Genomic DNA, 26,963 nt, shown 5'->3' with positions numbered 1-26,963 from the left:
CCCTTTTTTTGTTTTGTTTTTGCTACAAAAACAATGCTACATTGACAAGCTTTATCCGTATATGACTTTGTGTGTATCTGTGTATATGCACGTACATACCCACATATACATGTATGGTGTGTGTGTGTATATATGTATACGTAATTCCTGAAGACTGCTTCCAGGGTCAAATTTCCAGATTTCTAATTTGCTGGTTATTATCAGATTGTTTTCTGTAGGGATTGGATGATTTATGCTTCTATCACCAGTGTACAGTGAATGTCTGTTTTTTCCAAAGGCTCAACAACATTGTGTATGGTCACACATTTTATCTTTTCAGCCTGATAGATTAAAATGGAATCTCAGGGTAGTTTTAATTTGTATCTCTCTTATTATTTAGTTAGATTGAAAGTTGTTTCATATATTTAAGAGCAATTCATATTCTTTTTGCATTCTATAATTGTCCATTTTTCTCTTACGTTACTGCTCTTTTTTATCATAGGAGCTCTTAATGTCCTTTCTCTGTGATGTGATATGTGAACCTTCTTTTTCGGTTTATATTCTTTGCTTGATTTTTGAAAACTTATACATGTGATCTTGCTGTATAAATATATGCATATTTAAAATTTAATGCAACATAAGCATTGCTACCAGTTTTTCTTTTAGTAGATGGTCTATTCCAGTTACATGTAGCCCAAACTATTTTATATGAAATACATGTGGTTGGATTTAGCAAGAGTTTACTGTGCATAAGACTTCTAAGCATGAGTTGTCCTGTTTCTGATTGGAAGTAATTCCAGTCAACATGTTCAGTCTCTGTCTACATTCAGTAAACGAATCCCTAGTTAAATATTTAGAAATTGTGGTTTCTTTGGAGTTAACACTAGGACCTGGATTAGTAGTGCTAAGTGCAATGAGGTGATCCCTGTTTTCCAGAATATGTATTGTTATTGTATTGAATCATCTTAGAGCAGGATGTGGACTCCGAAATGTTTGGACGGATTGTTCTCAGGATCTGCTTTGATCATTAGTAACATAGCTAAGAATTATTTGAGAAGTAGAGACTGGTTTTAGTTGGTTGTCCTATTAGTCTTACTAGGTAGAAAAATAAACTGATGGCAGCAAAGGTGGTGGTGTGATCTTACCTCATCTCTTTTAATTGATTTTCTTCCTTTGTTGTGAAAAGATTCTGTTAAGAGTAAGAAGTTCATGTATAAGAAAGTATTTGTTCAAGGCTATATCAAGCTGTGATAATAAGAATTATTTGGGACAGATGGACTCTCAAAGTTTTTAATTATGTAAAAGAACTTAACTTCAGATACCATTTTTAGTTGCCTACCTAAAAATAGGTTTCCTTGTTTTTGTTAAAATTAATTGTATCTTTCTTGTGTATGTGGCATACCTGCTTTTAAGGAGTTGATAGTTGTATGAGTTGTTAATCTCTTAAAATGAGTAAATTTCAACCTTTTTGATATCCATTAGCTTTAAGTCAAAGTTTTCTGTGATCTTATTTGTGTTCCATGTAGATTCATCTATACATTTTACAGAGACATTTAATGTAAAGCCACAAGATATGCATAAATGCATTGCCAGATGCCATATAGCACGCAATAGATTTTTACATATTTTGCAAAGAGAAGATTGTGTTATCCGAGAGTATCAGGAAAATGCACAGTAAGTAATACTTTGATAGTTAGAAAATGAAATTTCCTTTCTTTTTGAGCAAATGTCATCAATATACTTTGAGTGGCAATAATCCATGCCTACCTCAGAATCTTTTCATTTTATTTTATTTTATTTTATTTTTTTAACGTTTATTTATTTTTGAGACAGAGAGAGACAGAGCATGAATGGGGGAGGGTCAGAGAGAGGGAGACACAGAATCTGAAACAGGCTCCAGGCTCTGAGCTGTCAGCACAGAGCCCGACGTGGGGCTCGAACTCACGGACCGCGAGATCATGACCTGAGCTGAAGTCGGCCGCTTAACCGACTGAGCCACCCAGGCGCCCCAGAATCTTTCCATTTTAAAGCCAGATAACTACTTCTTTTTAAAAAATGTTTTATTTATTTATTTATTTTTGAGAGAGAGAGAGAAGGAGCAGGAGCGAGTGAGCATGTGCGCATAAGCAGGGAAGGGACAGAGAAAGAGGGAGACAGAATCCCAAGTAGGCTCCAAGTTGTTAGTGCAGAGCCTGATGTAGGGCTCGAACTCATGAACTGTGAGATCATGACCTGAACGAAAACCAAGAGTCAGATGCTTTAACTACCTGAGCCGCCCAGGCACGCCAAAGCCAGATAACTTCTTCTTTTCTTTTTTTTTTTTAATTTTTTCTTAACGTTTATTTATTTTTGAGACAGAGAGAGACAGAGCATGAACGGGGGAGGGTCAGAGAGAGAGGGAGACACAGAATCTGAAACAGGCTCCAGGCTCTGAGCTGTCAGCACAGAGCCCAACGCGGGGCTCGAACTCATGGACCGTGAGATCATGACCTGAGCCGAAGTGGGACGCTCAACCGACTGAGCCACCCAGGCGCCCCCCAGATGACTTCTGAATAAAGTTTGTTTTTTGTTTTTTGGGTTTTGGTTTTGTTTTGTTTTTGTTTGTTTGTTTGTTTGTTTGTTTTTAAAGGAGGCTGCACACTCAGTGTGGAGCCTAGTGCAGGGCTTGAACTCATGACCCTGAGATCAAGACCTGAGCTGAGACCAAGAGGCAGATGTTTAACTGGCTGAACCACCCAGGTGACCCCTTGAATAAGATATTTTAAATTACGAATACCGTAAATTAAAGTTTAGAGAAAGGGAAAATATTACCTTAGTTTAAGAATTTAGGGGCGCCTGGGTGGCTCAGTTGGTTGAGCGTCCGACTTTGGCTCAGGTCATGAAATCACGGTTCATGGGTTCAAGCCCTGCATCAGGCTCTGTGCTGACAGCTCAGAGCCTGGAGCCTATTTCAGATTCTGTGTCTCCCTCTCTCTCTGCCCCTCCCTCACTCACGCTCTTTCTCCCTGTGTCTCAAAAATAAATAAACATTAAAAAAAAATTTAAACAAACAAAAAAAAGAATTTAGTATCTTAAGTGTTTTTTCTTTTTATAACATGGATTTACATTTTTAAGCTGTAATTATAGTGCTCATTATATTTTGTATCCTTTTTCTCTTCATATTTCATTTTGTAAATTTTTCCATATTGCCATAGTATATTGCTCATTTATTTACTAAAATTAAAAAAAATGTTTTTAAAAATTAAAACAATTTTATTTTTTAATTTTTAAAGTGTATTGCTTTTAATATTTAATGGTTTATTGAATATCTGTTAAGTAGATTCTCCTTTAAGTAGGTATTCCATAGTTTCTTTAACCATTTCATACTATTTTATATTTAAGTTCATTCTGTCAACAAATTTTTATTTGAGTTACTTCGGTCTGCTGGGTATTGTTTAGCACTGGTCCTACAGCATTAATTAAGACAGGCAAGGTTCCTACTCTCAAGAAATAGAGTATGTTTAATTTTTTATGATTATAAACAACTCTAATAAGGTAACTTTTTAAATGCTGTGTTATTTGTTGTGAAAGCTAGAAAATCCTTTGAAATCACCTTGAAACTACAATGTCGTCTGTCTTAGGTAACATTTAACTTTAAGAAGTTAACATTAACTTCTATGTGATAGAAGCATTAGAGAGCAGGATGGTCTTACCGCCAACATTTTTACTTGAAGTCAGAGTGTCTATGAGCCAAGAAGTCCTGGTCCATCTCAACAGCAGCCTCTATGTTAGATCACTCTATAACTCTTAAAGGACTCTAGAGTCCTTTAGCTGGCTGCTGGGTGTATTTGGAAGATTAGTCTTCAGAAGTCTTGAGCAAAGATAAGAAATGGGGGAAAATATCAAAGTAGGCTATACCAGTTAATTATAATGGAATTATAGTCGTCATTTATATGTTTTCTTACAGATTGTCAGTTAAACAAGTACGAAATTTGAGATCAGAGTGTATGGGACAGGAAAACCAAATAAAAAAGTAAGTGACTTTTAGATTAGAGCTGAAAGTTGCCTTAGTTTAGCTCCTGGATTTTACTAGTAAGGAAACTGAGGGTCTCAGAAATATCAGTTAAAATAGTGTTATCAATAGCTACATGATAGGATTAGAACATAATTCGATTCCTAGTCCAGTTCTTCTAATACATTTATTGCTTTGAGCTAGAATTTTATTTTTGTTTTTATTGTTTATTTTTATTTATATATTTATTTGAGAGAGAGAGAGAGAGAGAGAGAACATGCGCGTGCGTACACAGGTAGGGGAGGGGCAGAGAGAGAGAGAGGGAGAAAGAGAATTCCAAGCAGGCTTTACACTGTCAGCGCAGAACCCAACCTCACGAGCTGTGAGGTTATAACCTGAGCTGAAGTCAGATGCTTAACTGACTGAGCCACCTGGTGCCTGATTTTTGTTTTTAATTAGAATGGTTTTTAGTGAGTGGGTTTGTAGATCTGTTCGCTTTTTGAGTGGTAAATTACCATGTGATTTTTAAAGAATGGCTAATGAAATAATTTAATTTTTAACCAGAATGGAACCCTGTGATGACCAAAGTAATATACAAGAGAAAATCCAAAAGGTGAGGCAACTTTTTAAGGGACAGATTTAATCTCTTACTTTTGTCATATGCGATCTTTACTCATTTGGACTCTTTATTTTGTCTTTATCATTTCTTTTTGTAAGACTGTTACTATTTTTTAAAACTCATAAGTGATATATTACAGTGTCAACAGGATGCTTCTAAAAAGCATGAATATAATTGAAAACTAGCTTATAATTTGTAAGACTAAATATATACAAAGGCAGTGTTAAATATTGTTAATTTAAAATCTTTCATCTCAGCAAGAAAAGTTGAGCCTGATTGATTGTAACTTAATCAGTAGTATTAATTTATCTAAATCAAATATGTTATCTGAAGGGAGATGGTAAGTATGGAAGAAAAATGAGAAGTCACATTGAGGCTGGCTTGGCAGTAGGGAGGAATCTGCTAGATAGACATAAATGATATGAGGTTTTCAGAGGTTGGCTTTGATGTGAGATTGGAGTGTTTTCTTAGGCCTTTGTGTGTAGATGAAATCTCTGTCCAGCTCTTTGTTCTGATTTTATGATCATCAGGCTGCTTTGGGTGTTAATTTGGCTTTCCAGGCATTTTGTCACTGGAAAAGGTGAGTGCCCTCCTCAGGAAATAATTATTCATCCATTCAGTGAATTTTTTTTTTTTTAATGTTTATTTACTTGAGAGAGGGAGAAAGAGAGAGAGCGAGAGAGAGGAAGAAGGAACATGAGTGGTGGAGGGGCAGAGGGAGAAGGAGAGAGAATCCTAAGCAGGCTCAGTGCCGTCAGCGCGGAGCCCGACATGGGGCTCAATCTCATGAATTGTGAGGATCATGACCTGAGCTGGAATCAGGAATTGGACACTTAGCTGACTGAGCCACCCAGGCGCCCCCCAATTCATTGAATTTTTATTGATCACTGCCATGTGCCAGGCATTCTTCTACATATTATACCTACAGTAGTGAAGGGAAGAGGCAAAGTCACTCTATTGTGGAACTTCCAACTAGTGAATATGAATATTCCTTTTACTGAACATTATATCTTTGATTGTAAATTTAATAGGTTGAGGTGAAACATGTTAAAGTTTTCACATTGATCTCTCCTGAGTTTGTTTAATGTTCACTTTGCCCAAGTCCAGTCAGTTTTTAGCCATTGACAAGATAAAAGTAAAAATTTGATAATCAGATCCTGGATCTTTGTTCACCAAAGAAATGTCATCTTGTGAGACCTCTAGACCATGGGAAGACAAACACAAACATGGGTATAATTATACTATTTCCCTACCTACCTCCCACTTTTATAAATTCTTTTGAGGCATTATATACAAACAAAAAAGTGCAAAAATCTTAAGTGTATATCTTGAAAAAATTTCACAAAATGATACACCCATGTAACCAGCATATAGTTTAACAGAACATTACCCCAGAAGCCTCAAGCCCCTTTTCATTCACAACCATTTCCTCCCCCCAAAACTAAATACTTTTCTCCCTTCTTAAAGATTTGTTTGCCTTTTTTTGAACTCTATATAAAAGGGAGTATATAGAATATATTTTTTTGTATTTGTCTTTTTTGACTCATGCTGTTTTATCCATGCTGTTGTGTATGTAGGTCATAGTATGTTCATTCCCAATACTATGTAGTATTCTATTTTATGAATATAGCACAACATACTTGTTTTTTTTTTTACTCTAGGTAAACTTTTGGGTTAATTGCAATTTTTGATTTTTATAAATAGAAATGTTATGAACATTCTTAAAAAATTTTTTTTTGTTATTTCAATTGAAGTATAGTTGACACATAATGTTAGAGTAGTTTCAGGTGTATAGCATAGTGATTGGACAACTGTGTTATGCTGTGTTCACCATAAGTATAGCTACTGGGACGCCTGGGTGGCTCAATTATTTGAGCGTCTGACTCTTGGTCTTGGCTCAGGTCATGATCCCAGAGTCATGGGATTGAGCTCCACATAGGGCTCTGTGCTAAGTGTGGAACCTGCTTAAGATTCTCTCTGTCTCTTGTTCTCTCTCTCTCCCTCTTCCTCTCTCCCCCTCTCTCCCTATCTTCCTCCCTCTCTCCCTCTGTCCCCTGCTGTAGTGTGTGTGTGCGCTTGCTTTCTCTCTGAAATAAACAAGTGTAGCTGTCATCTCTAAACATACTTATATATGAATTTTAATGAACATAGACATGTTAATATGTGCCTAAGATTCTTTGCTTTTTATTTATTTATTTATTTTTTTTTTTGAGAGAGAGCACACAGGTGCAGGCACACATGAGCAGGGGAGGGACAGAGATAGGGAGAGAAAGAATCCCAAGCAGGCCCCATGCTGTCAGTGCACGGTTCATGAGCTCAGTCCCATAAACTGTGAGATCATGACCTGAGCCAAAATCATGTGTTGGAGCCTCAACCAACTGAGCCACCTAAGATTCTTAGCTTTTAAAGAAGAGTGGTTTTTTTGGGGTGCCTGGGTGGCTCAGTCTGTTAAGTGTTCGACTTCAGCCCAGGTCATGACCTTGTGGTCTGTAGGGTCGAGCCCCTGAGTCAGGCTTTGTGTGACAGCTTAGAGCGTGGAGCCTGCTTTGAATTCTGTCTCCCCCTCTCTCTGCCCCTCCCCCGCTCACACCTCTGTCTCTTTCTCTTAAAAGTAAATAAACATTAAAAAAATAATGAACATGGTTTTTCACATTTTTACCTTTTGAAACTTGAATAACTCTTAAAATTGATGTGTAGTATTTTTTTTTTCCCTCCTGAAAATCTTTATTATTTCTCCCTGAAAAGTTTCTGTTAGATTGGTGGCATATCAAAACACAGGAAATGCTAATTGCATCTTGGTACCATGCGATTTTTTAGATTTTTTTGAAAACCATGGTTGGCTAAAATCTTCTGAGAAATTCTTTAGTTTTAAAGCCCCTTTGGAAGTAGTATCAGTGCTTTTAGATGGTTAATTAATTAATTAATTAATTTTAGTGCTTTTAGATCGTTAATTTTCTCGCCAGAAATCATTCCAGGAATACTTTATTCCTGGGAGTGAGTATATATTTGTGTTTTGCATTACTTTGATGTATGTACAGATTATGTATAGACTTTCTGTTTTCAAAGGTGCGGTCATTGTGGGCTTCAGTGAATGAAACACTCACGTTTTTGGAAAAAGAAAGAGAAGTTGTTAATGCAGTCCTTAGTCTTGTTAACCAGTATACTTTAGATGGAACTAATGTCGCTATTGATATTCCAAGGCTCTTACTTGACAAAATTGAGAAACAAATGGGTCAGGTAAGCATTTGATATAAAAGAAGTTTTTGGAAGAACTCTCTTCATGAAATTATTTTATATATATATATTTTACATATATATATATTTATACACACACACACTAAAATATATGTATTTAATATATAGTATGTATTACATATAGCAAATACATAATGAATATTGTATATTTTTCTTAAAATTTTTTTTGTCTTCAGAATTTATTTTTGTGAATATATTTAGTAAAACTTTCATAAAGGGCTGTTGGTGTGTGTGTATACACACACACACACACACACAAGCTTTTATTAATTTGTTCATTTCTTTTATGGTGCTACATCATACAGTGTAGAGAGGAGAAGGAGGTTACTTAGTAGGAAGATGATCTGGTATAGTTCTTTAAAGTTTATTTATTTATTTTTGAGAGAGCACAAGCAGGGAAGGGGCAGAAAGGGAGAGAGGGAGACACAGTATACTAAGCAGGCTGTCAGTCCAGAGCCCGATGCGGGGCTCTATCCCATGAACTGTGAGATCATGACCTGAGCTGAATTTGGGTGCTTAACCGACTGAGCCATCCAGACGCCCTTGGTACTAGTTCTTTATAAATTCTCAAAGGGGAGCATTAATGATCTCCTAATTGCTGAATTTCTTTTTAAAATGTCTTTTGGGGTGCCTGGCTGGCTCAGTCGGTAGAGCATGCAACTCTTGATTTCAGGGTTGTGAGTTTGAGCCCCATGTTGGGTGTAGAGGTTACTTGAAAATAATAAAAACCTTTTTTAAAAAAAGTCTCTATCTTCTGGTTTCTCTTTCATCTTGATGCTAAGTATTGTAAAATTTTGCTTCCTTTAGCTTTTGTGACCTCAGTGCCTTTGTTCTTGTGTTTTTTCATACTGCTGTTCTCAGTTTTCTACCGCTTCCTTTTTCTCTGACTTTCAAATGAAAGTGTTTTCCATTGTTCCATCAATGCCTGCTTTTTCCCACATTATATTCATCTGTTTTTTCTTACTCAATTCTATGTTTTCATCAGTATCCTGTACAATAATATTCCCAAATTGGTATTTCAAGTTTCTTGCCTTCAACCCAAACTCCATGAAATTATTTCCACTTGCTTATGGGACATTTCCATCTGTCTACGTACATTTGTTTTCTTAGTAAACTCACACTCTATTAAGTATCTAATATGTCAAATATTAATGATAACAGGGGATAGAAAGGTAAAATATTGTTGTGACCCTGAAAAGCTTTCACTTTAATAGGTAACATGCCAGGCACTTCAAATTCAGAGTACATAAAAGTCTGCAAATTCAGATTCCTGTATACAGGGAGTAGGTAGATAATATATGCTCTTTGGAGCATATATATTTCTCTTTGGAACATATATATTTTTTTTTTGAAAAATAGTGGTATTTATGTGAAATTTTAAGATTTTTAGTTGATTGGCAGCTAATTCAAATGATTTTAAAATATTGGAGTTGTGCAGGCCAAATAAACATGTCTAAGTTTGGATTCAGCCATTAAGGGACATCAATTTGCAACTTCTGTTAAAACATGAATTTATGAGGGTGCCTGGGTGGCTCAGTCGGTTGAGGGTCCGACTTCAGCTCAGGTCATGATCTCACAGTTTCTGGGTTCGAGCCCCGCATCCAGGTCTGTGCTGACAGTTTGGAGCCTGGAGGCTGCTTTGAATTCTGTGTCTCCCTCTCTGCTTTTCTCTCTCTCTCTCTCAAATAAATAACATCAAAAAATTAAAAAAAATTTTAAAAACAAAACAAAACATGAATTTATGATCCTTCACCAAACCTTTTTCTTCTCAGTCTTCATTTTGCTTTGTTTGTTTGCACTTCTTTTATTCTAGTTTGCGACTTTTTTTGCATAATATAACAATATAGCACTGCATGTTAATTCTTTCACAGTAGTTTTCTTTGGACCAAAATTATTTACTTGGTTTCAGTTTTGGGTAGACATTTGACTTTTTTCATTCTTAAGGTAAGCTTTTTATATAATAAGAAACATAAATATATTTATGTAACAGTTCATAATCTTAAGAACCACTTTTTCCCCCCCTCTGAATCCTTAGTTGCACATAGGAAATGTTTATGAGGCTGGAAAATTGAACCTGTTAACAGTTATTCAGTTATTAAATGAAGTTTTGAAAGTAGTGAAATATGAACGTTATCAGGCTGACCCAGCAAGACTGACAATAGACCTTCAATTCCTTGAAAAAGAGACCAAACTTCAGAGAGAAAGATTATCAGATCTGAAGCGTATGAGGTATCCCAGAAATATCTTTTGTTATGTTACTGGGGGAGGAATAGGGTGGTTTTGATAATTTCTCAGCACAACGTGTGTAGTTGACAACTCTTCAGCTTTGGCAAACGAATGTGAGCATTTTATTAGAACTTAAAAACCTTGTCATTGACTCCTGGGGAGACACATAAAGTAGAAAGGAAAATTAATGTTTTCTTTCTAGAATAAATTATTTGCCCTAAGGGATTATTCTTTATGAAATAATTTCAACTTTTCTCAAGCTTTTCTTTTGTATAATAAAACTAATAAACTAAGCCTTAGAAAAATTTGTTATTTGAGTGGAGAAGCTGGGAGGGACAGAGTAAGAGTAGAGTTTGGACTTGAGTTTAGAACTAGGAAAAAACAATATTTTAAAGGGATAAATGGAATAATTGATGTATGATTGCTTTCTGGTCTTAAAAGGAAAAGTATTTTCAGAACTGAATGTTCACTGTGAGAGTTTATTCAGTTCATACATGCTGTATTGGTTGAACTTCCAGTTATATTTTCTTCCCTTTCTCTACAAACTATTGTCTTAAATTTTATTCAATACTTGTTTTATATATTCATGTTTTGAAGGAAATTCTTTTTTTAATCATAGGTGTAAAGTAAAAGAAGATCTCACAACTATAAAACATTCTGTTGCTGAACGGCAAGGAGAATGGCATAAAAAGTGGAAAGAATTTCTTGGTCTGTCTCCTTTCAGTCTAGTTAAAGGTTCGACTCCAGTAAGTAATGTTGGCTTGCCTTTTGGAGAGTAGTTTAGTGTAAGGCAGTCTTTTGATTTATCATGTTACAAATGATCTAGGAATGCTTTGCGTGGTTGTCATCTTGGCATCTGAGCCTAAAGTTTAAATGTTTTGGTTTCTCTAATTTTCTAAATACATATTCAAGTATTTATCAGGTTGCCTTCTGATTTATAGTTAATATTTTTAGACTCAGAGGATTATATTAAAAAGAAAATGAGACTTTTCTCTTGCTGTTAGGTAGTATTACATTTGAGGCACAGTTGGAGGACAGAGTAGTCCCCTTGTTCTAATATTGTACTCCTTTGTTTAAAAATAGTTATGAGATAATTGCCATGCTTGGTAATTCCATCTTTGCTAGGGGGAAAAGCATCCATTCATAGATTAATTTAGCACTGTTACTATGGTAACGAGTAAATGTGTTTATTTCAAAATGACGATTTCTGTGTTTTAAGGCTGTGGATCTTTTACCACCAATGTCTCCCCTTTCATTTGATCCTGCCTCGGAAGAAGCGTATGCTAGGAGTATTCTTTTGCGGTATCCTGCTTCACTTCCAGGTTGGTTATTTGTTTTTGTCTCTCTTAAACCTTCCTCTGATCAGTTATTTTTCACTATGATAGCAGTTTCTTTACATTCTTGTTTTTTTTCCCCCCAATTATTTTTTATTGTGGTGAAATGCACATATTATTTCAGTCATTGCAGTGTTCCAAGTCAGTGGCATTTAGTAAATTCACAGAGTTGTGCAACCATCACCACTTTTTTTTTTTTTTTAATTTAATGTTTATTTATTTTTGAGAGAGAGAACGTGAAGGAGGAGCAGAGAGAGAGGGAGACACAGAATCTGAATCAGTCTCCAGGCTCTGAGCTGTCAGCACAGAGCCCGATGCGGGGCTCGAACTCCTGACTGTGAGATCATGACCTGAGCCAAAGTCAGACGCCCAACCGACTGAGCCACCCAGGCATCCCCCCATCACCATTTTTTAGCTCCAGAATATTTTTATTATCTCAAAAGGAAATCCTGTACACATTAAGCAGTGATTCCCCATTTTCCCCTTTCCTGATCCCTGGCAACCGCTAATGTACTTCTTATCGCTATGGATTTGTCTATGCTGGATATTTCATATAAAAGGAGTCCTATAATAGGAGTCTTTTTTTTTTCTTTTCAAATTTTTATTTAAATTCTGGTTAGTTAATATACAGTGCAATATTGGTTTCAGGAGTAGAATTCAGTGATTCATCACTTAAATACAACACCTAGTACTTAATATGAGGCTTTTTGTGTCTGGCTTCTTTCATTTGCAGAATTTTTCACTTTGCACAATGTTTTCATGGTTTATCCAAGTTGTAGCATGTATTAGTACTTCATTACTTTTTATGAATACATTCTTTTGAATGACTAAACCATATTTTGTTTATTCATACATTCATCCATTGATGGATATTTGGGTTGTTTGGACTATTTCAGTATTATGAGTAATGGTGGTATAAACATTTGTTTACAAGGTTTTGTATAGACACCCACAACTGTTTAACATGAAAGAATAGTATAATTATCCAAATACTACCTGTTTTAATAATCAACATCTGCCATATTGATATATATATATATATATATATATATATATATTTGTATTTTTGCTAAACCAAGTAAGTTCTAGACATTGTAACACTTCACTGAAAGTGTTTCAGCATGCATTCCCATAAAAATATGAAGACTTTTCCTATGTAACTACTATAGTAATGTCATATCTAAAAAGCTAATAATAATTCTGTTGTATCTCATATTCAGCTTCGTCAACTATTGTGCCACTATCACACCTAAAAAATTCATTTCTCTACAATATCTAATATCCATTTTATATTCAGTTTCCCCAATTGCCCAGTACTCGTGTGCAAGAAATTATTGAGTTCAGTAAATATTAGAAAGAAAGGAGGAGGAATAAATGCATAAAAAATGTATGAATTATGTAGTTAGGCTAGGGCAGGCAATAGATGTAGGCCATATTTGAGTTCATGCAGGCCAAAGTGATCAAGCCTCGCATTGGGCTCACTTGTGCGATTTCACTGCACTCTCTCTCGAAATAAATAAACATTAAAAAAAAAAAGCTTATTACTAGATATTCTGTATCTGTCCTATCTGTATACTTTCACAATTGAATGATTTTTTTCCTATTAGCATTCATATTGTGATTTTCTGGTTTTTTTTGTTTAGAAGTTTTTCTAGAATTTCAAGAGATCCCTGAATATTAGGATATACAAACATAATTCAAGAGTAATTAATTTTTATGTTCCTTTAGATATACCTAAGCAACATAACCAAGAAAATGATTGCAGGAGAGCCAGTGATATACCGGCAACTGTGCATGATCTAACCAACAGGTAGAACAAATTTGATTTTCATATTGATTTTTTACCCCCTTCATTAATTTAGTTTCATCTTCTTCACCTAATTTCCAAGCTTCTGTACTATGGGATCATCTATAATTTTCTTCTCTTAACTAGAGAATATTTTTCCATGTGGATCCATATTTTCAGGAAAGATTGAAACCTTTCTGACACAGAGGCATTTTTATTTTTCCTTCTTTTGTTTATCTAAATTTTGGGATTCATAGGGGATTATCTAATTTTTGAAGAAAAACATGTATGGAAATTATCTAGTGCAAGTTTGGGAATTTTTGCCTTTTTGTGTCTGTGAGCTTCTTTGAAACCACTTGTGACCAATTGACTAAATCCAAATCCAGGAGTTTAAGGGCTTCTGAGATGATCTTGTCTCCTAGTTTTTAGACTGTGTTCTGCAGCGCCCTCTGGTGATGTGGATGAAACTAATTTAACCTGTCACTGGTCTAACCTTTTTCCACTTCAACCTGAGCAAATAGTTTTTTATGTGTATTATATATTGAGGGTTTTATATGCCATTTGATAAACAGAGTTCCATGCTTTAAAAAAAAAGGAAGGGGCACCTGGGTGGCTCAGTCGGTTGAGCATCCAATCTTGATTTCAGCTCAGGTCATGATCCTTAGGGTGGTGGGATTGAGCCCTGTGTTGGGCTCCCTGCTGAGCATGGAACCCGCTTAAGATTCTCTCTCTCCTGGAGAGCCTGGGTAGCTCAGTCGATTGAATGTCCAACTTTGGCTGAAGTCATGATCTCAAGGTTCATGAATCAAGTGCTGTGTTGGGCTCTGTGCTAACAACTCAGAGCCTGGAGCCTGCTTTGGGTTCTGTGTCTCCCTCTATCTCTCTCTGCCCTTCCCCTCTTGTGCTCTGTCTCTCTCAAAAACAAATAAACATTAAAAAAAAAAAAGAAAGAAAGAAAAAAGATTCTCTCACTCCCTTTGTCCCTCTCCCTTGCTTTTTGTCTCTCAAAACAAAAAAAAAAAAGGGAAGACTTCTGATTCACTCTAATCCCAAAATTTAACATGTGAAGAAAACTAAACTTTTGTTTATTAGAACATCCTTCTGGAGTATTCTTAATTTTTTTTATTGCCTGTTTTCTTTATTATCTCATTTTGTCTCTTAAAACAGATGCCAAATTATATAAGCAAAAATTTCTAAATGTATGTAGTCTACCTGGGGAATATATTTAATCTTTATTGACACTAAGCATTATTAAGTGGCAGTCAAACACAGACATACTCAACTGGTTTGTTATATTAAAGTTTTTTGTTTTCTGACTACCCTTTGATCTAAATAGGGGTCTTTCAGTCCAGTTTCCCCATATAATTGAGGCACAGTTATGGAAACAAATTACTTAGGATAATTCTAAAAGAAAATTCTAAATTTTAAATGAATTGAAGCTCTCTTCATTCTGTATACTCTAAGTAGGTTAATAGTTGAAACACCATAACAAGAGTCAAAACTTATATGTTAATTGAAGTCTTCTTCATTCTGTATACTTTTAATAAGTTAATAAACCGAAACACCATAACAAGAGTCAGATTATATATGAAATAGAGCTATTGGCAGTTTGCTTGGCAGTAATTTCCCAATTCACAGAAGGTCAGGATTTCTTGTGGAAGATTTATTTTTTTATTCTTAGATCTGGATATGATGTTGATTCTTGGAGTACCTTAAGAAAAATAGTGCAATCTATTGTGGAGATTTGACATTGAAGAGATAGTGATGTTATTGGGCTTCTCTATTTTACTCCCTAAGCATGCTAGAGGGGAATAGTTGATGCTTCCCAATCTCAATTATGTTTTTGGTTTCTCTTTCCTTGAGAGAGCAAATGAAATATTTGATTAAGGTCACTTGCTGGGACCTTAAGGGGCTAAATAAAGATTGATGGAGTTAGTAGATTGATTCATAGATAGGATTTTATTTATGAACTCCATTGAATTCATTGAACTTCAAGATTCTTTTTTTTTTGGAGAGAGAGCGCACGTGCACTTCATGAGCAGTGGAGGGGCAGAAGGAGAGAGTGGGAATCTTTTTTCTTTTTTAATGTTTTATTTTTATTTTTGAGAGAGAGAGAGCGAGAGAGAGCATGTGTGCACGAGCTGGGGAGAGGCAGAGAGAGAGAGAGACAGAGAGAGAGACAGAGGATCTGAAGCAGGCTCTATGCTATTAGTGCAGAGGTCAATGTAGGGCTTGAACCCACAAGCTGTGAGATCATGACCTGAGCTGAAGTCAGATGCTTAATTGGCTGAACCACCGAGGTGCTCTGAGAGAGAATCCTAAACATATTCCAGCGGGGCTTGATCCCATGGCCATGAGATCATGACCTGAGCCAAAAGCAAGAGTTGGATACACAACCGATTGAACCACGTATGCATCCCTCAAGATTCTTTCTTGAAGTAGAATTTTGTACTAAGATACCCTATCAGAATTCTACAAGAGCCAGACACTTAGCTCCTAAGAATTTAGTTTAGATGGAAATCACTTAGAATAGGAAAAAAGATTGTATTAAATACATTTAAAAAAAAATGTTTATTTTGAGAGAGAGAGCACACGAGCAGTGGAATGGCAGAGAGGGAGAGAGAGAGAATCCCCAGTGCAGAGCCTGATGTAGTGCTTGAACCCACGAAACTGTGAGATCATGACCTGAGCCGAGATCAGGAGTTGGATGCTTAACCAGCTGAGCCACCCAGGAACCCCTAAATACACTTTGATTTCCAGATTTATCCTCTTCCATGCTCATCTCTTTAAATTTTATTTATTTTATTTCAATTTTTTTTAGAGAGAGTAAGCGGGGGAGAGGGGCAGAGGGAGAGAGAATCTTAAGCATGCTCCACGCTCAGCATGGAGTCTAACGTGGAGGTTATGACCTGAGCTGAAATCCAGAACTTGATGCTCAACCAGCTGAGCCACCAAGGCTCCCCAAGCTCATCTTTGATACTTAATTTTTTTTTAATGTTTATTTTTGAGAGAGACAAACAGAGCATGAGCAGGGGATAAGCAGAGAGAGAGAGGGAGACACAGAATCTGAAGCAGGCTCCAGGCTCTGAGCTGTCAGCACAGAGCCCGATGCAGGGCTCAAACTCATGAACCCCGAGTTCATGACCTGAGCCGAGGTCAGATGCTTAACTGATTGAGCCACCCAGGTGCTCCTTTAATTTTTTTTAAAAACTGTTATATTTATTTTAGAGAGAGAGTGTGAGTCCGGGAGGGGTAGAGAGAGAGGGAGACACAGAATCTGAAAGAGTTTCTAGGCTCTGAGCTGTCAACACAGAGCCCCATGTGGGGCTTGAACCATGAACTGTGAGATTGTGACCTGACTTGAAGTTGGTCATTTGACTGAGCCACCCAGGTGCCCCTTGGGATACTTAATTGTAATAGAAGGTTTGGGATATTGAAGGGAAGTGTAAGGGGAGGCTTTTGGTGGTGAGGGATAAATGCTTAATAGTATATGAATGATTATTACTGCCTGATAGCAGAACAGAAGAAAGGAGAAGAGTTGAGTCATGTGTAAATAAGCTTATTGCTTAGAATTCTTTACTGTAAAGGTGTTTTGTAATAAAATGTTTCATTAGTAATGTGTAATGTAGGTGGACTGTACTTAAAATAATACCCCCTGTTTTTTACGATTTTATTTTATTTTTCTAAGTAATATCCACACCCCACATGGGTCTTGAACTCACAACCCTGAGAGCAAGAGCTGCACACTCCACAGACTGAGCCAGCCAGTCACCCCTAATAATACCCTTTTCTTACGTGAAGTTCAGCTGTTGTTTGTAGTGGCATCTTAGGTCAGTATCAAAGTAGTTAATTGGAAATTCATATGTGGATATGAACAATACAACTATTCCATTAAAAAGTGTGGAAAGAATGTAGTTTTTAGCATAAGTTATTAGCCCCTTCACATGTGGTTGTCACCCACAGGTACCAAAATATCAGTAATGTTCTCCATAAGTCTCATGGTTGTTTTTGATCAGAGTGAGCTGATGGAGGCTTCACTATACTTAAACCCAGAATCCATTGATTGGTGATACCTTCGCTATAATTGTGGACACTACCTTTCTTTGCAGTGGTTTCTGGAAGGGAGGGTTCCATGATATTTCTAGTGTGGTGATGCACTTTTAGACCTAGACCTTTAACCTCTTCAGTTTCTCCTTTATTGCATTTCAGAGATGGGGCAGTACGATTTTGCCTGAATGCCAACTAAATATCTTTAGTCTTAGAAACCGAATTCTAATTTCCTTTCTCTTTTTATAATTTCTGTTTGTTATTTCTTTAATTGTAGATATATCATAACAACAAAATAAAAATGAGAAATAATTAGCTGAAATTTCTTTTTTAAAAAAATATTTGTTTTTGAGAGAGAGAGAGAGAGTGAGTGAGGGAGGGGCAGAGAGAGGGAGACAGAGGATCAGAAGCAGGCTCTGTGCTGACAGCAGCGAGCCCAGTGCTGGGCTCTAACTCAAGAACCGCACGATCATGACCTGAGCTGAAGTTGGATGCTTAACCGAGTCACCCAGGCGCTCCAATTAGCTAAAATTTCTAACAAATTACTTGTCAGACTTTCTTCCCAAGTTGTTTTTTGAGCTTTATTTACAAACATACATAAATTTAATTCTAATCAAAATTTTCTAAACACTAATATAAGTATAGTTTTTTAGTATATGTATATATGTTTTCTTTATATTACCATTTTTCACTTACAAAGGCTTTGTAACATTTCATGTATTTTTAAATTTTTTTTTAATGTTTATTTTTGAAAGAGACAGTGCGAGCAGGGGAAGGGCAGAGAGAGAGAGAGAGAGAGAGAGAGAGAGAATCTGAAGCAAGCTCCAGGCTCTGGGCTGTCAGCACAGAGCCTGACGCGGGGCTCAAACTCATGGACTGTGAGATCATGACCTGAGCTGAAGTCGGACACTTAACTGACTGAGCCACCCAGGCACCCCTCATTTGTTTTTAGACTTTCAGATTTTCCTTAAATTTTTTTTTACTGTAAAAAGCATGTTGTTTCTTATTTTCTTTTGGAAGTACTCTTTCCTTAGGAGAGAATCCCGCAGTAGGATCAACACCATCTCTCTTTATCTATTACAGGATTTTATGGGCCTCGGTTTTGGCAAGGCAGGTGGATGGAGAGTAAGGATTGAGCCAGGGCTGCTTTCATGTTGGCTTGGATTGAGATGTTAGTAGGGCTGATTGCATGTTGCCAATTCAGAAATGAGAGAGAAGCTAGAGAATAGGTGTCCATTTTGTTTTTTAATGAGGCTCTGTAAGAATGATCCAAATAAAATTTGGTGGCATAAATCTATAGAGCCTCTTGCTCAGGTGACATTTATTCATTGATTCAGTCAATCCATCAATTAGTTACAAACGTGTATTGTACTGCCAAGTACCAGTTTGTGGGAATAACCTTTGGAAAGACATAGTCTTTGTCCTCCAGGAGCTCACAATCTCGTGGTGGCGTCTTAGTGGCATCTTAGATCGCTGGTCCTGCCTCAGAGGGCTTTTTGATCATTTTAATGTTAAAGTTTTAGGAAAATTTAGATAAAATCATCGTAGATGATTAATTTTTCCTTTGACATCTAGATTATATCCTGTTGAGGCAAAATTGAGCCTTAAACAGTTTCAGTGATCTTGAATTATGTTTGGAAGGTAGATAACAATTCTAAGAAGCACATAGTTGAAAAAGTTTGAAAAAGCATATTTGCTGTTACATAAAATGTTTTAAAGCTGTTAATTTTGTACTAGCCGTGAAAAGAAAGCAAAGAACCGACATGCTTGAGGTTGAAAGTGGTCTCTCAGGTCATCTTGCCTTTTGTATTACTTAGAGTAGAAAAGCTTTGACCAGTGAGCATACCCATGATTGACTTTGAAAGTTCTTTCAAGATCAAGTTATAATTGCTTTGAAGGCTTTAAAAACTTAATAACTTGTTTTGTAATTGATGTGTGAGGTTTTATTTTGTCCAAAGGGGCAAGAGAATCTAAGATAGTAAGGAATGCTATATGTAGAATCCAGCAAACAAACCGATTAACCTTATGACTTTACTATAACTAACATACATGCTATAGAGCAAGAGTCAGCATAAGAGGAATTGATTTTGGACACAAAGTATCAAAATCACAAAGTCTCTGGTACAATGAAATTCTGTGATCTGAAGCCTAAAGGTAATGTAATAATGCAGTTCTAGTTAGTTGAATTTGTTTATACCGTGTACTCAAGTTTTTGAGTGTTCATCAAGTCATTCAACCTTGTAAAAAATGTTGATTTAAAATACGTAGTGGTTAAGGAAGATGTTCACCATTTGGGAGGCTGATACACAAATGGGGCTGAAGTACTGCTCTGATTGTCACTGTACCTCCCTAGAATAAACTGCCTTTTGATGACCGGGACGAATTGAGGGAAATCGTAACGGACAGATACGGGGCAGACAATTTCTGTAGATTATTCAGATATAGCAAGTGAATGGAATTCTTTCCTGTGTATAACTTGGATTTGATATCCTTTTTTCCTTTAGACCTGCTTCTTTCCTGTTGCAGCCAGTTTCATCACCGGGTAGAAACAGTGTTAGATTGCTTGAAAAGGTATATTTTAAAACAATTTTTAAGTAATTTTGGCTGTACTAACTTATGATAAAATATTATTTTTGTTGATATCCCAATTTGTATTTACGCATTTCCTATTGCCTCTAAGTGGGAATATTGAAATTTTTTAATTGTGCCACTGACCATGATAACTCAAGAACCTCTAATGAAGATCAGCCATAATTATTATTATTCCATGTCTGTTTTCTTCAGGACATGAAGATAAGAACTCCTAGAGAAGGAAATGAAACACCTTCTAAGGAAACACCAAAATTTGAAATGGAAGGCTCTTCATCATCAAATACTGCAAGAAATACAGAGAATACTGCATTTACAGGGTCTCTGCCAGCTAAAAATAGTGATCCGTTCCAAAAAGAGCAGGATCATATGGTAGAAGAGGTTAGAAAAAGATTGTAATGAGTGTACTGAAATATCTATTATTTTCTCATTGGCGTTGAGATTGTAAAAGAAGTTATAATTATTAACTGGGGTTAATTTGGGAAAGGAGGGCACAGATAATGAAAATCATGTTTAAAGCAAATTGGTCCTCCCAAAAAGTAGACGTAGATATAAACTTAGTAGGATTATATCCGTGGTTGAGAACCCATGTCCCAGTCTATAAATATCTCTAAAAGTAGAAAAATAATACATGTGTGATGTTTTTGGAATCAATCATTACGTAAATTGTTAGATAAATACACCCAATGATTATGTTCTATTAAGATAATCTAAATGTCTGTTGCTTAGCCAAGCTTCCTCTTTTTTTAAATATTAGAACAAAGACTATGCAGTATCATTATTATCTCTAAGCATAGTTTTTGTCTTTCTACTTTCTAGATATTTAAAAAGTAATTAAATGCATCAAGATTGAGATAAAGGATGGAACTCCAATACCTGAATCAATATGCACCAAACCAAATTTTTCTCACAGTCTCCAGAAATATAAAGTAGCTGATTATTTTCTGGCTGCTTAATCAAATTCAAGCAGTGCTTAGTGATGTTGTGGGAAACGTAATAAAAATAACATTAGAGAATGACTTGAGCATTTGCATAAACTTTCTGCAGTAAATAGTACAGTATTACTACTGAGCATTGCCAGTGAAAAGTCTGTTGTCAGGAAAAACCGACATCATGAGCAATGATGCATTTGATCACTTTTGAAATATATACAAAGTAGAAGGACAAAAACTATGCTTAGTAGTAAATCCCCTAGAGTTCTGTTTTCATACTGTATACTTTCTTTTCTCTATTTCAGAATGTATTTCTATGCCTTGTTTACTAGTTTATGTCTGGTAATGAGGTTTCTGGCAAAGAAGTATATTGTCCGGGAGTATTTTATTTGTTAGTAGAAGTGTTATTGTGCAAACGGATTATAAATAAGAAAAATCTGCTTGCTTTAAACCTAGTAATTTTGGCAAATACAGAATTGTCAAGTTCAAAGATGTGGCAGACAGTAGCTTAGGTCACTGTGTAGTTAGAATTACCTCTAAGTCTTCTCAGGTATAAAGATTTTTACTTTTTCTTTCCTTTATATGGGATATCCAGTTAAGGAGGGAGGAAACAGTTTTGTATTTGGTTTCACCTTATAGGGTCGTGCCTAGCAGACTATATAGAGGATTTGGGAGCTACGTTTTTGAGTGGCTTTTCATGCCAACTGCTCTTGGAGGGGTTGCTAACCATCAGGTGCTGATTTGTTCTCATCAGGGCTTTTGTTGCATTCTACCAGTGACTGTGGTAATTTTTGCTTTACCTTTTCTGTTTTAGGTTGCGAGGGCAGTTTTATCTGACTCACCACAGCCCTCTAAAGGAAAAGAACTAAAATTACAGGAACTAATTGATACTCTAGTTTCTAATCCATTCTTAACAAGGAACCAAATTCCCCGAACGCCAGAAAATTTGAGTAAGTTATAATGATTTCTGTCACTTATTTTCTTTCTCAGACATTACTGTTAGAACCAGATCTAACATATCATCTAGAAACTCACTTTAAATTTATTTTCTAGGGGGTAGGGAGAAACAAATAAAATTTTTCTGTATCTTTCAGTTTAGTGGCAATGGCTCTTAATTTGTTTTGATGTAAGGGACTTTTATTGAAGTATTAAGTGTGGGTGTTCTCACTGATACGGCAATTTGTAAGCAGTATTATGATGCCCTGATACTCTACAGTTTTGCTTTTGTTGTTTTACTTAGCTCTTTCCTGGAAAATACTTCAGTTGAGCATTTTTAAAACACCCTCTGCCTCCACATCTGACCTGCGATCAACATTTATAGAGTATATAGGCTAAGTCCTTCCAGTCAGCAGCATCAGCCAAAAATTGTGTGTATAGAAATCTTTTCTGCCCCTTCCAAGCTAGCTAGACTGCCCAGTACTTTTTTCTTATAACCTATAATCTGTGTTGGCAAAATTCTGATATTGTTGTCCATATGAAGGCACATCATCCTAGTTGAATTAAATAAAATTTCCATTTTGCTGCTAGAAATGACATATTCAAAGTTAACTTGATTCAGTTCAGGTTGAACCTGGCCACAGCCTAGATCAGTGGTCAGCAAACTACAGCCTGTGAACCAAATCTAGCTTGCCCTGTGTGTTTTTGTAAATAAAGTTACACTGAACACAGCCTTGCGGATTTGTCACCATATTGTTTATGGTTACTTTCATGTTATAGTGGCAGAGTTGAGTAGTTGCCACAGACCGATGGCCTGCAAAGGCTAAAGTATTACTATCTGCCCTTTTCATTTTTTTTTTTCTCTATATGCCCTTTTCAGAAAAAATTTGCTGAACCCTGGCCTAGATGGACAAGAAAATATCTTTTTATTTTTATTTATTTACAGTTTATTTATTTTGAGAGAGAGCGTGCACATGTGTGAGAGGGAGAGGGGCAGAGAGAAAGAGGGAGAGAGAATCCCAAGCAGGCTCCCCTCTGTCAGTGCAGAGCCCAACCTCCCGAGCTGTGAGATCATGACCTGGGCCGAAATGAGGAGTTGGACACTTAACTGACTGAGCCACCCAGGCATCCCAGAAAATCTTTTTAATGTATATAATTTCTATGTGCTGTGTGCAAATATATGCACATTTCAGGGACAGTTTTTGTTATTTATGTGTGATCAGTTGGATAAGGAATTCTTTGATGTTGTTGTTCTTTGGTTTGTTGTGGAGTCTTGTCATCCAGTGGGCATATCTGTGGAACATATAGTGTAGTCAGTAAGTTTATATTGACCACTAGAAATGAAATTTTTAATTGCATGCTCTGTTTGGGAATATTAGTAAATTGCGTTCTTTCCCCTTTCATTTAATTAGTAAGCGAAATTAGGAGCTCATGGAGAAAAGCTGTGGAAATGGAAGGTAACAGAAGTACAGAACTAATACAGATGGATACCGAAGATAGAGAAATATCACCAGAATCCTTACCTGTGTTGCATAATCAAAGAGAATTTAGCAGGACCAGTTTTCTCTCAGCAACCTCTGTATCCGATTCTAGCCATTTCCATTTGCCTGAAGAGAAAGTTGTTTCCGATTGCCTCAAGTGTGTGCCTCAGAAACATGCGGGGACCAGTCACATTGGTGGACTGTCAACACAGCATCAGTCAGATGTGTTAAACAAGAAAATAATGTACAAGCAAGGTTTGGAGTGTGCAGCGTTACAGAACAAGCTTTTAGAAACTAGCCAAACAGAGACATTCTCCCCTGCTGTAGGTAATAGGAGAGTTGTGATGGGCAGCAGTGAAGAGGAACATGTTAAAATAGCAGACCACTCAAAAGCTTCTTACAAAGAACCTTTCGTGCATAAAAGTCTGTTATGGGACTCTTTTCAAGTATCAAGTGGAATTAGTTCCACAAGTTTAAAGGATGTTGATTTTGGCATATTACATGAAACTCTTCCAGAAGAAGTTGGTCACTTAAGTCTTAATAGCTCCAGTAGTACAGAGGCCAATTTTAAACTGGAACCAGATAGTCCTGTGCACAGTGGCATTTTTCCCGAGGATGTTGTGGGAGAAAGACCGACTACTCCAGAATCAGACTTTAATTTACAGACTATTTGCCGTAGATATGAAGCTCTGAAAAAATCTCTGTCCAAGAAAAGAGAAGAAACTGACTTTTCCAATCCTGAAACACTTGAAAGACACAAACCAGAATTGAGCCCTACTCCCAGAAACCTGCAAACAGATGATATGCTTGACTTTTTGAACAGTCATGATTTGCACACTGACTATACAAAACCATCTTTACGCATGTCCCTTGGTGAAAGAAAACAGTCTCTTTCACCACTAATTAAGTTTTCTCCAGTGGAACAAAGATTGAGAACCACAGTACCATGTAGTTTTGGAGAACTTCTACCTAACTTAAAAGGTAAGATTTAACTAGACCTGTGCATATTGACTTCTTGACGTTTTCTCTCAACTTCTAACAGTAGTATGCAGTGAATGCTACACGACCTTTATTGTGAATGTGACAAAATATGCTCTCTGTTCCTTCGACTTGGATGAGAGGAGGGAACGTATCACTTCTGTTCTGTCTTTCTCAATCTCAAGTGATGTGTATATAGTTTACAGTAAGTGTGGGACAGGGGTGGAAAATGAAACCAAACCAGTTGCTTTTATAATACAAAGAAATCTTGTCAAAATCTTGGCTGGTGGAGGATGGTTCTAAAAATGTTGAGTAATGGGGGCACCTGGCTGGCTCAGCTGGAAGAGCATGTGATTCTTGATCTTGGGGTTGTGAGTTCAAGCCCCATGTTGGATGTAGAGATTACTTAAATAAATAAAAATTTAAAATGTTGAGTAACACTATGTTAAATATCATTCTTGTAATAATAAGATATCAGTGATTGCTTTGAAATAAATTTGAGGGTGACGGGTGACAAAATAGGATAGGTTAGTGTATTAATTTCCTGGGGCTGCCATACAAAGTACCACAAACTAGGTAGCTTCAAACAACAGAAATTTATTATCTCTGGAGACAGTAAGTTCTGGAAGCTAGAATCCAGAATCAAGGGGTTGGCAGGGCCACAGTCCCTCTACAGCCATTAGAGGAAGATCCTTCTTGCCTCTCCCAGCTTTTGGTAGCCCCAAGGGTCCCTTGGCTTATGGTAGCACAGCTCTAATCTCTGTCTCCATCTTCACATGGCTTTCTCCTCTTGTGTGTCTCTTTGCCTTCTTCATAAGGACACAAGTCATAGAGATGAATGGCCCACTCTACTCCAGAATGACCTCTTCCTAACTGATTATATCTTTATTGACCCTCTTTCCAAATAAGACCATGTTCTGAGGTATTGGGGTTAGAACTTCATATTTTTGGGGGACACAGTTCAACCCATAACAGCATTAATAATAATTGAAGCTGGACTAATCATAATTCTCTTGACTTTTGTATATTTGAAAATTGTCATCATTGGGGCGCCTGGGTGGCTTAGTCGGTTAAATGTCCGATTCTTGATCTCAGCTCAGATCATGATCTCATGCTTTTTTGTTTGAGCCCTGTGCGGGGCTCTGCGCTGACAGTGCAGAGCCTGCTTGGATATTCTCTCTCTCCCTGTCTCTCTGCCCCTCTCCTTCCTGAGTGCTCTCTTGCTCTCTCTTTCTCAAAATAAATAAACTTAAAAAAAAAAAATTGTCATCATAAAGATTTAAAAAGAAAAACAACCCTAATCTTAAAGCATGTTAGAGCAAATGTAGATCTGGTGATATAGAGTCATTATACATCACTGTGTTTGCCAATGATAATTAAACACTCATATATTGAAAAGTATTCTTAGAGGGATATATTGATACTCTGTGAGGAAAGGTATCGCAGTGAGAATGTTAATTTCCATCATAGGTAAGTATTGCATGTGAACTTTTTATTTAAGAAGACTGAAATTTGCCATTACTTAGAATCTGTCCTATTTAATTTTTTCTTTGTAATGAATGTTTACTTACCATTTTCTGTTTTTAAAATCAATTTTGCAGAAGAAGTCTTGAATAAGAGCCTTGATGAAACAAATCTCCATCAGACTTGAAAAGATGAAAGCAGAAGCCCAGTTAATTCAACTATGACGTACTTACATTTCAAGCAGTGTCACAGGATCAAAACTGGTTTATAATTTAAATACACGTTGGAAGTGTAACTCTTCTTTCAAGGCCTGAAAATCCTAAATAATGCCTTTTAGCAAACATTAGTTTTTAGGTAAAGAGATCTTTGGATTTTCTCTTTGTATGGATATGGGGTTTAAATGTGAAGTATTTGTGAAGGGAAGCAGACCTCAAGTTGTATGAAACCATTTTGATTCCTTGAATAATTTGTAAGCGTTAAGTAAATAGCAAATAGTAGTTTAATTTATTATGCTATAATTTCAGTTGATTAACATAAACATGAGTGGTTTTTGACATACTTGTATTAAGTGGTTAACATAATAGCCATTGAATATACTGACCTTTCATTTTAGGGAAATAGAGAGCTTTTATTGTTTCTTTATGGAACATTATAGTACTAACCAAAAAAAGTGAGAAAAGTAGTGCCTTGGGATGTGTAGTCAAGGTGAGGAAAATTTAAGTTTGGAAAAGCTCTAAGCAGGCTTAGTGATTATTTAAGTAGGTTGGTCCTGGAAAATGTTTGATGGAATAAAATGTATGTGATGATAAGTGAAGACTGGGGCAGAATGAATTTAGATAAATGGAAAATGATGGAAGACGACTAGACACTTTTAAGGAACACTGTCACACTATAAATCCATTCAATGGGTTTGCAGCAGATTTATATTTAGTCTAATTTAGACTTTGAGAATTTAACCCCTAGTTTTATATTTTAACAAAAGATGTAAATTAAAAAATTTATTAGTCTCTGTTTATTGTTGGTTTATTTGTGGGGGGCATGGTTTTTAGGGAAAGGAGCTAATTTTGATTGTGTTACTTCTCAAAAACCATCATTTTCCCACTGCCTATGAATAACCTCAAAATAACTTGAGAAAACTGAATTTGGGGTGCTTGCTTAGTTACACAGTTAAGTTGGTGGTGAAGCTAGGATTTGACCCTATTTTCTTTCCTTAATATACTACAAGACCTTCTGGAAATAACTAAAAGGCCAGGATAAACAATATGGCAACAGGGGTTGGCCTGTTGATCTTCTGGACTGAGTGGGGAATCAGATGTGTGGCCACTGGTTCAGTAACCTCCCTCAAC

General features: G+C 36.3%; 1 protein-coding gene and 1 non-coding gene across 2 annotated transcripts in view; both read left to right on the top strand.

Moving 5' to 3' along the window:
* Positions 1-26,628, top strand: part of HAUS6 (HAUS augmin like complex subunit 6) — a 36,159-nt gene extending 9,531 nt beyond the window's left edge. The window contains exons 5-17 of the mRNA XM_049619576.1: positions 1,506-1,653; positions 3,926-3,991; positions 4,535-4,583; positions 7,656-7,826; positions 9,880-10,073; positions 10,690-10,816; positions 11,290-11,392; positions 13,133-13,214; positions 19,742-19,808; positions 20,022-20,207; positions 21,573-21,708; positions 23,107-24,156; positions 25,755-26,628. Of these exons, the coding sequence (XP_049475533.1) occupies positions 1,506-1,653; positions 3,926-3,991; positions 4,535-4,583; positions 7,656-7,826; positions 9,880-10,073; positions 10,690-10,816; positions 11,290-11,392; positions 13,133-13,214; positions 19,742-19,808; positions 20,022-20,207; positions 21,573-21,708; positions 23,107-24,156; positions 25,755-25,804 (2,429 nt within the window). The 3' untranslated portion in view covers positions 25,805-26,628. The remainder of the gene's footprint in view (positions 1-1,505; positions 1,654-3,925; positions 3,992-4,534; positions 4,584-7,655; positions 7,827-9,879; positions 10,074-10,689; positions 10,817-11,289; positions 11,393-13,132; positions 13,215-19,741; positions 19,809-20,021; positions 20,208-21,572; positions 21,709-23,106; positions 24,157-25,754) is intronic.
* LOC125928131 (small Cajal body-specific RNA 8) lies at positions 19,530-19,660 on the top strand. Its single transcript, XR_007459568.1, has one exon. It is a non-coding gene; the product is annotated as a small Cajal body-specific RNA 8 (non-coding RNA).
* Positions 26,629-26,963: the final 335 nt, after the last annotated feature.

Source organism: Panthera uncia, chromosome D4 (assembly GCF_023721935.1).
Source record: "Panthera uncia isolate 11264 chromosome D4, Puncia_PCG_1.0, whole genome shotgun sequence".
Classification (NCBI taxonomy): domain Eukaryota; kingdom Metazoa; phylum Chordata; class Mammalia; order Carnivora; family Felidae; genus Panthera; species Panthera uncia.
Note: the sequence above shows the minus strand (reverse complement) of the source record. Positions and strands in the feature narration are given on the sequence as shown.